The 15,610-nt window shown below is 48.0% G+C and overlaps 1 protein-coding gene across 1 annotated transcript in view; it reads left to right on the top strand.

The window, feature by feature from the left end:
• The window catches only part of LOC142584358 (putative caffeoyl-CoA O-methyltransferase 1), a 123,654-nt gene that overhangs the window by 40,069 nt on the left and 67,975 nt on the right, over positions 1 to 15,610 (top strand). The window contains exons 4-5 of the mRNA XM_075694511.1: positions 2,426 to 2,531; positions 10,325 to 10,443. Coding sequence (XP_075550626.1) covers positions 2,426 to 2,531; positions 10,325 to 10,443 — 225 coding nt within the window. The remainder of the gene's footprint in view (positions 1 to 2,425; positions 2,532 to 10,324; positions 10,444 to 15,610) is intronic.

The raw sequence follows: 15,610 nt of genomic DNA, 5'->3' as shown, positions 1-15,610 counted from the left end.
ACGTACAGTTGCACAGGTAGTGATACAACGTAAATAGAGAAGGTGTGAGGAAGGACAAGAAGGTTTGGGGAGATATATACACAAAAATGCTGGAATGAAAATATGTATAGCATACCTGGCTAAATCGAGCAGGCTAGGTGACTGTCACTGTGCCGTTTCGAAGTGAATGCGAATGAATCATCAACATAACCATCATCATCACTAGCATCACATTGTGCCATTTGTCAGGCGATATGACTTGCGCGCTGCGTAGTGGCGATACGTGCAAACTTTGCATTGCATTTGCGTTGTATTCCGTCAGGTGCCTTACATGTAGCAGTTGCATGTAGCATTGGCATGATGCGTGTAGCTAGACCTGCTTAACTCGAGGAAGCTAGGTGACTATTTGTAGCCGCCCCGCTGCAATGGGGCTGCCGATTAATAATAATAATAATAATAATAATAATAATAATAATAATAATAATAATAATAATAATAATAATAATAATAATAATAATAATAATAATAATAATAATAATAATAATAATAATAATAATAATCAACATCGTAGTGTCGTGCCACGGGTCAAGGGATGTGAAAAGTGCGCCGCGTAGTTTGGATGCCTGTGTTAATTCTTGGCAACCCGTTATGGCGCCTCCTCGCAAGGGACGAACCTAAAGAAGCGATTGGTAGAGCCACCCGCGCGGCTGCAACCAGGCAACATCGGGTTCAGCAGACCACTGTGCAGAGAGCAGCACCAGCAGCAGCTCGCCGTCGACACCGGGCAGGCAGGTCAGATCGATCGTTCCCAGGAAAGTCACGCGAAGGGACTTCTCCGCAAAGACCCCCCAGTGCGCGCGGCCTAAAATGGAGCTCCTGCAGAGCCGCCCCTCCAGCTTACGCGGTGACTGGGCTGCGTGCGTGTGCCGCGCAAACCTGCGACTATTTCTTGTGTTTTACGGGCTTTATTTCAGGCGTGCAAATAATAAAAAAAAACTTTTATGCAGCACGAATCGAGCATCAGGAAGCTGGACCACGATACGAAAATTCACAACAGAAAGCTGGATTATTGTACGCCTGGCCTTGGCCATAATCGCTCTATGCGTAACCGACGGAAACAAGGAAATATAAGAAGGCTAACCAGTGTAAACACGTTGCTGGCGGCTAACGATGATAACCATGTTGACTATTCTACAGCGGGGCGAGGGGGCAGAGAGAAGGGGTATAGATAAGGAGAGAGGACAAAGGTAAGGCGCGCTAGAAATGTAGACGCAGTGTAACGTTCATCATTATCTCAGACGGTCACTCAGTCCGTCTTACTTAGAAACCGCAGCAGCGCTGCTTTCTGCCGTTGCTCTTGTAAAGTCGTGAGCCAAGATATTGATCTCAATGAAAGTTTTTTCACATGTCTCGCTAACGGCGATGTGGAAGGTAGAACGTCTTCAAAGGAAGCTTGGCAGACAAATAGCAGGTGTTCACTAGTTCCTACGCGACAGGCGTTGCAATCAGCGCTGTTGAGAGAGAGAGAGAGAGAGAGAGAGAGAGAGAGAGAGAGAGAGAGAGAGCTGTAAGGTTAACCATGGTCGCTCCCGGTTGGCTACCCAGCCTTTCCTTTTCAACCATCAACTTTTTCCCTTACACGGAAAGGGGGAAACAAGGGACGTCGGTTTGTGCACACCCGCAGATGATTGTTCACTCACATTTTGATGCGCAAAAAGTTGGAGCGCAAGCTTGCGTGTTAGGTTGTGTGAACGAACACAGTGGCCTTCTTCACTGCTCTCCGCCTCAGATAGAATGAACAGTACAAAGAGCACGCCCACTTGAAAAAAAGGCTAGAAACATGCGCCCGCGATAATTGTACGCCATTTGTAGACCCTTGCTGTTTGGTCTATCCGGTGCTCTATAGGCAGGCAGGTGGCGTCACCATACTGAAAGGCAGCGTGCATGTGTCTTTGCAGCCAGTTGCCTGTACAGAATTCCGTCCGCTGCATCGGCGAGCCTGTCAGCATGCGCTAATAGCAAGTGTGATATTTATACAAAAACCTGAGTGGGAGGACCATTTGCTGCCTTGAGGAAGATATATTTCAAGCATTTGCAGTGCATATGGGAAATTGCGAATTAATGGCGAAGCTAGTTTCACTCAAATCTGTAACGCCTATACAGACGTGTACAGTATACATACGCGCACATATGTAAGCAGCTCTTCCCTTCCACTATACTTACCCCTAAAACATTTTACATTAATAAGTATTATACTGCTTACTTCTGGCGCATTTGCCTGTCTAAACGTAATAGTATATTATTTACAGTTTTTTTTTGTGTGGAATTGAATGAGTTTTCGAGGGACTGTGCCTGCTCCTTTCTTTCTTTAGCGTAATTGTATTTTTACGTCAAGGAAAACGACGCACACCGCTTACAGATGCCTGCGGCGCGGCGCCTGTTGCAGATCACCAAAAGTCACGTGTTGGGCGCCATGTTGGGGGACAGCTGCCAGCTGCAGTTCTTCCAGATCCTCCTCAAAACAATGTCGGCTAAAAAGTACCTCGAAATAGGTGAGTCACGCGAGGAGCGATAGTTCACGTGTTGGTATACGTGCAATTTTTCTGAGGACACACAACCGCACGCATGTACGTATGCACGCACGCAGCTATGTAGTATTCTAGTTAGTAATAAAGTTAATCAGATGTAATCAGTGGTTATAGGGCTGACTCACCATACTCGCCGACAACAATATGTCTTCTAATAAAACGATACAAATATTTAAGAAACTTTTGCAGGTTCCACGCGCTGTGGGAATCGATGTAAGAGAACGTATTTTAGTGTTTGATTTAAATGACGGTAATTGGCGGTGACGCTAATGGCGAATGTCTAAGTTATTGAGCGATTTGCTCAATATGCGAGAGTGGTGAAGTGGTGTTCGCGTTGCGTGCACCAGTTGTGTTTGTCCACGTAGTACACAGAACACACATGGTGAGACGTGTTTACTTGAGGCGTTGTTTTGCGCCATGGTTCATAACTTGCGAGAAGGTTAGCACTGTCGTTGCTTCACACGGCACACCACGTCGTAGTAAAATCGTTTAACTTTAATTAAACTACGGCGCTTTATGTGCCAAAACCACAATCCGATTATCAGGTGCGCCGTAAGGGGAGGGGCGACTCTTGATTAATTTTGACCACCTGGGGTTCTTTAACCTGCACCTAAATCTAAGTACGGGAAATTATTTCGCATTTCGCCCCTGTCGAAATACGGCCGACGCGGTCGGAATCGAACCCGTGACCTCGAGCAACACCATTGTCACTAAGATACCGCGTAGGATCCAGAAGTGTTGATTTGCTAGGCGGCCGCTTGCGTGAGGCTGCGGTGAGCTGCTGTTTTGCGTCTGCACGCCCTGCGTCAGTTCTCCGTAGGACAACGTTGCACGATGTTTACTTTTGAGAAATGGCAGAGACGTACCATACCGTACCTTGAAATAACATTTATCCACTTGGTCCCTGACTGTTGCTTCGTGCAGTAGCAGTATTTCATTTAGCAGTATTTTCCTTTCGTTACACGGCCGCGACTGTAAGTGCAAGCCATATCTTGACGACACTGCAACATTGTCTAGAGACAAAGATCGGTGCAAGTGCGAGATCGTGGAAGCTGCAGTAATGAGAAGTGGTGTTCATGAGTGCGTCAGCTCACCGTCACTTCCGTTATGTGCCAAAGAAATAGATTTTCCTGAGGGCAGTTGGTGACAATTGCTTAGTAACGCACATATGTTAGGTGGTACGATAATATGATTAATTATGTTTGTTCTTGTCTTTTCTGTTTATTTTTGTCTGTTTTTCTGTATCTATTCATGACATCTTGCACTGAACCTTAGTTGGAAGTTAGCGCCTTTCCCGTTTACAAAAACCCTTCGTGGTTTTTGTAAACTCTCCGCTTAAACAGTATTGAGGGGGCGTTTCCAGCGCTCGTTGCGCTCGGACGTGTTTTTCCGTAGCTCTGAATTTTCGCCCCGTTTGCTGGTTTTTCCCCGCTACTGGAACTCTGTTGTTTATGGACCGGTTTGGCGGTTCATCATTACTACTGGCGCCTATCTACGAGGTCCGTCGGCATCTACACCCTCCTGCTGCGTCGTCAAGCTCGAGTTATTGCGCGGCTTCGTGAGTGCGAGTGCCTCCGCGGCACTCGCCGCGTCGGCGCAGAGCATCGAAGCTGCTGTCCGCTGCGTCGAGGGAGCGGAACATTACCGATGCAACTGCCATCCAAGTCAGGGGCGTCTCCTTCGTGAGAACAAGTGCAATGTGTCTCTGAGGATGGATACCACCAACATGGAGCAGAACAGCCCTGCTGTCATGGCGCACACTTCGGTCAAGAGAACGAAGGAAGCTACTGGACTTCGGTCGGATGAAAATGTAGCTCCAGCAGCCCCGAAAAGACCCCGCTCATAACAAGGCCTGCCCGCACGACCGACACGTACGTCTCCGGTGTCGCCAAAGACATCGTGGTACAATGTAGTTATCAAGCCTCGTGCTAGATATGACATGTCCACTCTGCATAACCATATCATTCAAGCGGCCCTGTACGCCTGCCTTGAGACTTCCCGATTTCAAGGTATCGCTCTACAGAAACCTACCAATACAGTCTCAGTGTGGGTGTCTGCTATGGCACTAGTTTATAAACTCAAAGAACTGCAACAAATACAAGTCCCGGAAGAATGTGTCTTTCCAGTCCAGGCATACCTCGCCAGTAGATTTAAGACGCTACGTGGTTAATGGCGTTGACCTTGATGAAGAATACGAGAGGCTCCTGCAGGAACTATCATGTCCCACACACAAGGTCGTGGCTGCTCGCTACCTAGGCAGCGGTCGCACGTGCCTAATCACGCTTCAAGGTCCGGATTCCCCACCTGAACGTATCCTGTATTACGGCTGCATACTGCGCCCGCGTCCGTTCAAGCCTTCCGTTGTGTACTGCTACTCTTGCTTTAGTCAGGGACACATGAAATCATCCTGTCCCTACCCACCCAAGGACGACACCATGGAGCCTGAACAGTCAGCATCGTTTAAATGCGGCCTGTGCCAAACAAACGATCATGACATCACTTCCAAGACGTGTCCTACGAAGTTGAATGCGACTAAGAAGGCTCGACAACATCATTCTCGACAGCCAGCAAGGACCCCTCGAGATCCATCAATGAAACAAGTCCCTGTGTACAACCGTTTCGCCGTTCTGACCTCGCTGGAAGAGGACGCCAGCCAGGTGACAATAGCAAGTACAGAGACAAGTGATGCTGCCACTCCTACATTTAGCGCGGCTGTTAGGTCGTCCACTTTACGACCACATTGAGCATCACAATCGATAGAAGACACGCCGCTTCCTTTGGAAAACGTAGAGTTCGAGATCGACGCTCGCCTGGCCACCATTGAAAAGGAAATCCAACGTCTCAAGGAACGCCGTACAGTGCTCCGGCGTCGTCAAGACGGAGCGCGGTCATCGCATTCGTCGTCGACGTCTAGTCCTGCTCATATGGCTAACCCGGCATCTCTGTCATAACCTCTTTCACCCCAAGAACTCTAGCGCTTCGTTGCGCAACAGCTCCAGCATCTTACCTCGGTTCTACTGGCCAATCTTAACCTATGACGGCTGTTACGTCTTCAAGTGTGCCAGAAGGCATCTTACAGTGGAACTGTCGCGGCATCGCGGGGAAGGTCGGAGAGCTGCGTCAGTGTCTCAGATATGGGAAGCTGCGTGTTTGGGCTCTACTGCTTCAAGAATCCAACGGCCTGCCACCCATTTGAGGATTTGTGGCATACTCATCGCCTTCAATGTTGGACCGTAGGAGTGCTACGCCCGATGTCCCTCCAAGAAAGGCGGCAGCTTTTGTAAGATGCACTCTTCATCAGACCCGCGTTGATCTTTCACGGTGCGGTACTTTATGGGAAGGAGTCGTGGCCGTATTGGTTCGTCTCCAACGCACGGACATCATCATTGTTTCGTCCTATGCCCGCCCCTACAGCGGTCGTGCGGCTAGGTTGTGTCTCGGCTGGCTGGCGCACCTATGACAGAAACATTTTGGTGGCCCCATTATGGTAGCAGGAGATTTTAACACGCCCCACATCACATGGGGATACGCTATTTCCAGTGCGCGTGGTACGTGTATGCTGGACACATTTATGCGCGCCCAATTCACTCTGTTTAATAATGTGTCAGTGCCTACTCGTCGGCGTGACCACCCTCGCGCGCCGCCACACTCACCAGACTTATCTTGGTGGCTAGGAAGGACGACCGACTCGTGGTCATGTGAACCCGACTGTTGGGGTAGCGACCATCATCCGATTCACCATGGCTTATCTTCGAGCGGAACAGGCCGCCTCCGCCGACTATGTCGAGTGGTGGACTGGGATCGATACAGGGCGGTATCAGAAAGCACTGTATCCAACTCCATGCGGGATCCGTCCCATTGTCTTAAGGCGGCATTAGTTGAGGCAACACGTACGTCGTGGGTTGATGAATCGTGAACGGATCCTGATTTGCAACATCTGCGTCTCTGGGCGTCGCGCCGCCAAGCGGAACTTGCATGAGAACGTGACCCTGCATCAAATACCCTTCGGTTAGAGGCCCAACGCACTACTGCAGTAGCTCGGCGCCAGGAACACAGCTTAGAACGTGGCCCCTGGATGGACTGGTGCTCTTCTCTCGGACCTTCGTCATCCAATGCCTCTATTTGGCGCACCTTCCAAGTAATGGAACATGGTCGGCGCCCGAGAGAATCCGCAGCATGCGCCCTGTTAGCATCAGGCCATACACCAGCAGTATTCGCAGAAACTGTCGCCCACACCTTCTTTCCGGCTTTGGACACAGCACCGCCTCGTTTTGTTGTTTAAAACTGCCTTCCTGCGGACGCAGGCACGCCACCTACGCTCTCTGACATCGAGGGTATGCAAGCTGTCTTCACTATGGCGGAATTGTTAGTGGCAATAGACCTGTCGAAACCATGCAAGGCCCCAGGAAAGGATGGCGTACCGTATGAACATTATAAAAACACAGAAGGCAAGGTTCTCGAAGTGCTTTTGGGGGCCGTAAACGAAGCTTGGGCTACAGGAGTCATCCCCGATTCCTGGCGGCATGCAGAAATGGTCCCTATTCCCAAACCCGAAAAGCCCCACGATAATATCGCTCATATGTGCCCAATAGCGCTAACCTCAACGTTAGGCAAGCTGATAGAGCGTATGCTCGCGTCACGTGTTACATGGTGGCTCGGGCGGTATACATGGTATCATTCTGGTCAAATCGTGTTCCGTGCTCATCTAGGCGCAGAGGATGGCCTTGCGTATCTTCTATGGTTCTCATCGGAGGCCGCTCCCGAAGAAGTCACACCATTCTGGCAATGGATATTCGTAGAGCGTATGACCAAGTGAGTTACGAAGCAATTGTCGGAATTCTCCATTGGCTTCAGTTCCCTAGCCGTGTCTGCACATACGTCGATGCCTTCCTGTGCGCTCGAACCTTATCCATTCGCCTGGCTGGCCAAGCAGCAGGTCAGTTCATCGCACATCGGGGTGTCCCACAAGGATCTGTGCTCGCACCAGTCCTTTTCAATGTTGCTCTCCTTCCACTAGCTTGGAAGCTCGCGACGATACATAACGCACAGTACATAATGTACGAAGATGACATTACTGTCTGGTCAGTTGATCCTGAGATCTGCGACCAAGAACAAGCGCTCCAAGAGGCCCTAAACGTGACGCACAACTGGTGTGCTCAGAAAGGGCTTGAAATTTCCGAGGACAAGACGGCGAACATATCAGTAGCGAACAAGTATGGGCACCGTATACTGGCACTCCGGCCTCTTCAGTTAACTGAGTTTGTTGGGGGGCTAGTTGGTGCATGTTTCCGGAAGAGGGTTATAGCGCCGAAAAAGACAACACATAGCAAGCGAGACGGAGTTAACTCTGGATCAGCAACCGCCATGCGAGGCTTCAACTCTCCGTGTACTCGGCCTTGCAATGGATTCCTCCGGATCTGGGGAACCATGGGTCAGGAATGCAAAGCAACAGGCCGCAGAAACGATACATCCGCCGTAGCTGCTTAGTGGCTGTGGTGTTGGGCAGCTGAGCACGAGGCCGCGGGATCGAATCCCGGCCACGGCGAGCGCATTTCGATGGGGGCGAAATGCGAAAACACCCGTGTACTTAGATTTAGCTGCACGTTAAAGAACCCCAGACAGTCCAAATTTGCGGAGTCCTCCACTACGACGTGCATCATAATCAGAAAGCGGTTTTGGCACGTAAAACCCCATAATTAGAAACGATACAGTTGATGCGTCGGATTGCGAAGAAATGTGGTGGAGCGAGAACCAACATGGCTCGCCTTCTTGCCCGTTCTGTACTGCAACCACGACTCGTCTACAGAGCCCAGTTTCATCATCTCACGAAGGTACAATGAGCTCGCCTTCAGGCCATTAATAACGAAGACATGCGGACCATAACGGAACTACCACGTCTCACTCCGTTGCCTACGCTACTGGCCGAGTCTCAACTTAACACTATCGACGAACTCGTGCACCAACTTCAATGTGTGCGCGCCCTAAAGCCATCAAATTTCTGCTCGGCTGCTTCACTGGCCCGGTACATGGGACACGAAATAGACAATCCAGCATCTACGAGACCCGATGTAGCTCCGTGGAAGAGGGTGCAATTAAGTGACAATAAGCCTCTTGGTCGTCTGTATAGCCCGGTTCCTCGCCAGGCGAATGCCCAAGTTTCCCGCCTTCGTCGCGCCGATGATAATCAAGACGATGCGACTCCTGTAGCATACACTGATGCCAGTGTTAATGGCACCATGATTCACACAGCTCTCCTGTGTCCATTGATACCAGAGGCAGGCCAGATGTGCTCGTATGCTGCCATTCCTGCACCACCGGCCTATCTTGCCGAGCTTGCTGCCATACGAGATGGCTTGGCCGCGTTGCTACCTACTGTTCAAGCTGCTCGATGCTCTTAACTCATCATTCGCAGAGACTCTACTCAAGCCATCCACGACATACGTAGGGTATCTCGGTCCACTCTATTCTCAGATAGCATTCACCGTCTTGTTGCCAATACGAATATCCTCATACGCGTCTAGTGGTTGCCTCGAGCAGTTCTGCTGGGTCTCCTTGAAGCACCCAACCAGAACCCACCCAGAGATTACAATATACCCATTTCCACATTTTCCTGAAGACACCTGTGGACGGCTGATCCGGGAAAAGGAAAACCTCCGACGTACCACACGAGCTCTTATACCTCCGTGCGGGTCAGACCTCCCTGGTGGTTTAACCCACCGAGAGGAGATTACGTTAAGGAGGCTACGTGTCGGGGTCGCGCTCACCCATTCTGTGACCACTCTCTGGCCACAACAGTACCATGGTCCCTACGGCTCATCGTGCCCATCTTGTAACACAGAAATTCAATACGTGACACTGACACACCTACTATGGACGTGTCCAGGACTTCATCTAAGCCATCTACGCCACCTCTGGGCAACAGGTCTTCGGCCTGGCCACCCACACGACCTTGAACGTTGGATTCATGGATCATATCATCGTTCACTTCTAAATTTTTTGCACGAGTCGAATCTGTTCGTGTACTTATAACATCCTTTGCATTATGCCTAAGGGCAAGCTATAAAATAAAAAAAAACTGTATTAACTACCAGGAACCTCGGCTCGGCCAGCCTCTGCACCCTACCTCCAAGTTCTACCAGCGCCGCGCTTGCACTCAGCCCAGCCGTGCGCAGCGGCAGTTGCACTTGTGGGGACGAGTGCTCACCTGGAAGTGCTTTTCGTGCTGGGGCCATTGCGCGTCTCTATGTAAGATCTGCCCGGGTCGCAAGCCTTCGCGATACTTCCTTTCCGTGAACTGTTAGCCATAGAATTTCTCAGAAAAATTACCACAGTAACTCTGGCGCTAGCGTCTCTGGGAGACGGCAAGCATTGTGGTTCGGCCAGCGTGGGAATGATGGCTAGTACATGAATTTGCCTAAACTTCGTCCTTCTAGCTTGAAACGGCCTTGTGAATCCGGAAATTGATAACTTTCAACAAAATGTTGCGTCACAAATGCAGTAACTAGAATTTTGCATGTGCGCAGTGGCTAATTGCCTCCCTGCGTTCAGAAAACTACGAGTGCTCGGAAATTCATAAAGCCAAAAACGCAATAAGCAGCTCCGCAAGGACGTCTGAAGTCACAAACGCGAAGATTAGGCAAATCCACGTATTATCCGCCATAATGATGGTATCTGAGGGACCGCCGCGCTAGAGTTTGTAATAATTTTTCTATGAAACTATTACATAAACATCGAACACGCATGCGCGTTCTGTGCAGGCACCTTCACGGGCTGCAGCGCCGTGGCTGCCGCACTGGCGTTGCCACCGGATGGTAAGGTGGTGGCACTGGACCAGTACGAGTGCCTGGTCAACCCTGGCAGACCATACTGGAAGGAAGTACGTGCGTTTACTTTTGAGTGAATTCGCATAGCGACGTTGAAGACAGTTTGATCATCGCGGCAACGCTACCGTGTCTGTGAGGCGCTGTCGCGCTGATCATATAGGCCAGTGGCCACGACAAAGGCACTTCCGTCAGTTTATAAAGCTCGCTGTCAATATTGTGTGGTATTGAAGCGAGAGTTATACGAGGCGGAGCTTCTACGCATGCGGCGGCAGAAAGTTAGGTGGGCGGATGAGATTAGGAAAATTGCAGGGACAACATGGCCACCAATTAGTACATGACCGGGGTAGCTGGAGAAGTGTGGGAGAGGCCTTTGCCCTGCAGTGGGCTTAACCAGGCTGCTGCTGCTGCTGATGATGATGATGATGTCCCTGCAAACTTCTTAATGTCATCCGCCCACCTAACTTATATATATATATATATATATATATATATATATATATATATATATATATATATATATATATATATATATATATATTGGGCGACCGTATTTTTCCTAGTCTCTTTGGATATCACTTATGTGTATGACAGTGCAAAACATGTAAGCTTAATAAACGCGTTTCAGAATTAAGGTCCCCCAAATTATTTTGTCGCGTGGGTTTATGAATTTCTAAACGGCAGGGAATTTTACTGCTCTCAACTCAGATTGTCTTCGTTAACATAGTAACAGTCAAGAGGTCTACCGCAAGGATCAGTCTTATTGCCACTGCTGTTTAATGTTTTACTGAATACTGTACCTTTGCGGCAGGATACGCATGTGTACGTATACGCCGACGACCTAGCACGTTTTGCTGCATCGGTAGATTTACATGCTTTGTACAAAACTCTAGAGTCCTGCGTGAGCCGCCTAGAATTGTTTCTTGATGGCATTAACCTGTCCCTTAATGTCAGCAAGAAAAGTCAGCCTAAGTTTCCTACAAAGCGTTCCTCTGCAATTTTCTATTCTTCATCGAGAAGAAAGTATCCCACAGGTACAGTCACTTAGATATTTGGGTGTAATGTACACCGAAAAGCTTAATTGGAGTGCGCCTATAGAGCATATTATATCAAAGAGACCACGCGCAGTAGGAATGCCGTGTAGACTCAGCAGCAATTGATCAGGGTTGCGTCGGCATGCCCTCATTATATTCTATTGCATGTATGTTCGTCCGATAATAGAGTTCAGCTGCGTTTTGTTTTCTGGCGGACCTGCATAAAATATTCGGCCTCTGGTTCTATTAGAACGAGAGGCATTACGTTTATGATTTGGGCTTCCTAATTTGTCGCTAATGATGTCTTATATCAAGAAGCACACCAGCTTTCTCCTCTCATGCGATTTCATATCCTAACAGTACAAACTTTTCTAAAGATATATGCACCACCACAGAGGAGGTCACAATATACTTTCATTGATGAATCGGCTTCATTTTTAACTATCAGTGGTATCGCTCACGTTGCCATCAAGTTGTTTTCGTGTAGAAACTATTGGACCCATTAAATGTTCACCTATGCGAGGTGCTTTTACTAAATTTCTCTGTTCCAGTCGCTAAGACTGAATTTGATGATAGTTTTTCAAAGAATGCTAAACATTTGCCCTATCAATATTTGTATAATATTTTGGGAGACCACCTTGCACATCTGGATACAAAGACCATTTATAGCAAACGACGCTTCCCTCTGTGAAGAGAAGACAGGTGTGGGCATTGTGTCACCACTTCTAAATTTGTCTTTTAAGATTCGGCTGCCTGACTTCACGCCTGTCTTTCAGGCGGAATTATTTGCAATTGTCTTAGCTTTACGCAAATTGCCATCATCTCTGTCATCAGCCGTAATCTTAACTGATTGCCGGTCTGTCTGTTCTTCACTAACCACGTCCAAATGGTCAGATCAATTTGAAACTGTCTATTTTCTTTTTCCAAGACACTTACGTCTCGTTAATTTAGTGCGGGTGCCAGCCCGCAAAGGTCTATAGCCTTAAACGAATATGCAGATGCACTCGCAGTAGCATCCCACGATGTTCCTATAATCCCTGTTTTACCTACGTCAGCTTTCATCTCGGCGGCGCGATTTAGAAAATATACTACTCCAAATAGGTTCGCGCAATAATCGTTGTCAACATCTGATTTCCCGCATCTCAATTTTCCTTGGAACAACAAATGTTGCTCCACTTGAAAAATTGAAGTAACGATTACGAGACTACGGTGCCGAGGCCCCACACTGAACTTTTACCTCCACAGGTCTGATATGGCTATATCACTTTTCTCTCCCTGATGCAATGAGAGTGAATCTCTGCAACACTTCTTTTTGACACGCCACCGTTTCATTATTCAACGGACACGAGTTTTAGAAGAACCCTTCCAAAATCTTGGCCTGAATTTGAGTCTTCCTGTAATTCTTTCCTTTGGGGCTACCGTACTGGGTTACAGCCACAAGAATGTTTCTGAAGCCCTCTGCATCTTTCCGCGTGAGACAAAAAAGAATCACACACTAGAATTCTTCTTAATGCTTATTATGCTCATATAATTATTTTTTTATGTAATAGTTAGACATTTGATTATTCATACCTTTAACAGTAGACATATTAAATATCATTTGTAAGATACTTATTTCATTCCACCTTAATTTAGCAAAAGAAAGTTGATAACAGTTTCTTCACCGTCCGACTCCGGTCCGTTCCCTCAGAGCGGCCTGCACCATTTCACTAGGGAACAAGAACAACAAGAACAAGGAACATGTTTGTCTCCGTCCACAAACTCATTCTCGCGTAACACAAGTCGAGAAGATAAAGACCTGGCAGACTCCTCATCGGCCTCACATCATCATGCGTGTATTCAACACCACGCCGTGAACCCCAAACATAGAGATCCACCACCTACAGCGACCAGCGTCATGACTACATCATCGAAAGTCTTGGACCTACCCAAGTACACCGGATCAGCGGACGATGGGCCCGCGGAAGACTGGTTCCGTCTCTTCGAGCACTACGCATCCTCTGCATCATGGTCGTAACGGGACAAGGTCGCCTACTTCAGTGAATACGTCACCGGTGAGGCATTTAGCTTCTACCTCATGCACATCTTTGAAAGTAAGGAGTCGTGGGAGAAAATCAAACAAGAAATGATCTCTCCATTATCCACCAGCTGGATACATTTCAATTGGGTCGCCGCAGACACACGCAGACTTCATGTAACGATCATCATCAGAGGCGAACAAGGCCTTGTATGAGGAGATCATGGATGTATTACCCATGTACTGATCCTACCTAGAAGACGACGCACAGACGCGTTCCTTGCCTAATGATGACGACCGCAAAACCCTCTTCACCACCTACGCTCTCGACACGCCTCAAGAATCATATTACTGAACCATCCGGCGCGTTCACACCGTTGTTTTATGCGCGTGGCCCACCACTAGAATTCAGTCACGTGCCACTTCCACGGCTATCAAACAAAGCCTAATATCTAGTGCAATCATTACTTGTTCTGATGAATGGAAGCCAACTTGCTATCCGACAATGAGTCGAAAGGAAACCACCACCAACGTCTGCTCTTTTCACACGGAAGACGATGCGCTTTCATCAGCAGCGGATGAACAGATTACACTTAGCTAGAGTTCAAGCTGATTTGCGTATTTCAAACTATTTTGCATACACAAGACCTAAACAAACCACTGACATTACAGAAGCATCAGGGGCACGAGATGTCACGCGTTTCCAACAAACAGAAATGTCCGCTCAGCCCGACGTCACATGGACGGCAAGCTTAGAAGTCGCTTCTCAAGGAACTCACACGTGGACTTCACCACCAGACAAGTCACAGCAGAAAACGTGATCTCAGCAGCTCCAAGAACGAGTTCGGCTAACACAAGGACTAATCCGACACACACGACGACAACGTCAAGAAAGAGTGCCATTGAAGGAGCAGGCGCAATACAAACAAATACGTCTAAGCACTACTCAACTGAACCGAAGAACAACACGGCCAGTATGTCGTTTTCCTAGAGATCAACCTCGTCAAGGACGTCTTCAACGCCAGCAATCAAGACAGCACCTAATATGACAAATGCGAAAAGAGCGCAAGCAACTGTCAAAACGATAAATCCGATCTTCTGACATACTGAAGTGCAACAGAAACATCGCCTCAAATAACGCCGTGCAAGGAGCACTGTTTTCAGAAAACGCACGCGTCCAACCACGAGACGGTGCCTCTCTCGTGAGAGCAACCTGCCAAAGGCAGCTCACAGCATGAAATATTGGGTCCACATGCACTAGCTTCATGTCCAAGCACAGCTCCAACTACTGCATGTCGCTTGAACTTCACTCAGTTGTGCCAAGTGCTCAACATTTAATCCCATTAATGATCACGTGCTACGGCGCGTCTAGACTTCGTACGGAGCTCAACAGTCAGACTCGCCCACCAGAGCTATGCAAGATGTCACCGGACAGATGCATTTTTCTGTGAAGTTGGCAAAAGCAACGGAACCATCTTGGGACATTGTACTAACTGTAGATTCTTAAACTATTCATTCATCAGTCTCTTCGCTCCCTCTCCCGTTGTTTACAGCACACACACACACACACACACACACACACACACACACACACACACACACACACACACACACACACACACACACACACACACACACACACACACACACACACACACACAAACACACACACACACACACACACACACACACACACACACACACACACACACACACACACACACACACGCACGCACGCACGCACGCACGCACAAACGTATATATATATATATATATATATATATATATATATATATATATATATATATATATATATATATATATATATATATATATATATATATATATATATAATCATAAGAATCCAACAAACAAAGACACGAAGGGCAATAGAGGAAGTTACTTGTACTTACAAATTGAACTTAAAGAATTATAAATTGATGGAAATCAAAGTGAAAAAAAAAACAACGCCGCAGGTGGGGAACGATCCCACCTCTTTGCATTACGCGTGTGATGCTTTTACCAACTGAGCTACCGCGGCGCCGTTTTCCGACCCACTTTCTTGTGTATTTATGTTTTGCTATTAGAACTAACCCTGGGTGTCTTAGCTAGCGCCACCACTCACAAACCTTAGCGGTGGATGCGGAACATCCTTTCTGCCGCAGGCGTCAC

The sequence above is a fragment of the Dermacentor variabilis genome, chromosome 6 (genome assembly GCF_050947875.1).
Source record: "Dermacentor variabilis isolate Ectoservices chromosome 6, ASM5094787v1, whole genome shotgun sequence".
NCBI classification, from domain to species: Eukaryota; Metazoa; Arthropoda; class Arachnida; order Ixodida; family Ixodidae; genus Dermacentor; species Dermacentor variabilis.
Note: the sequence above shows the minus strand (reverse complement) of the source record. Positions and strands in the feature narration are given on the sequence as shown.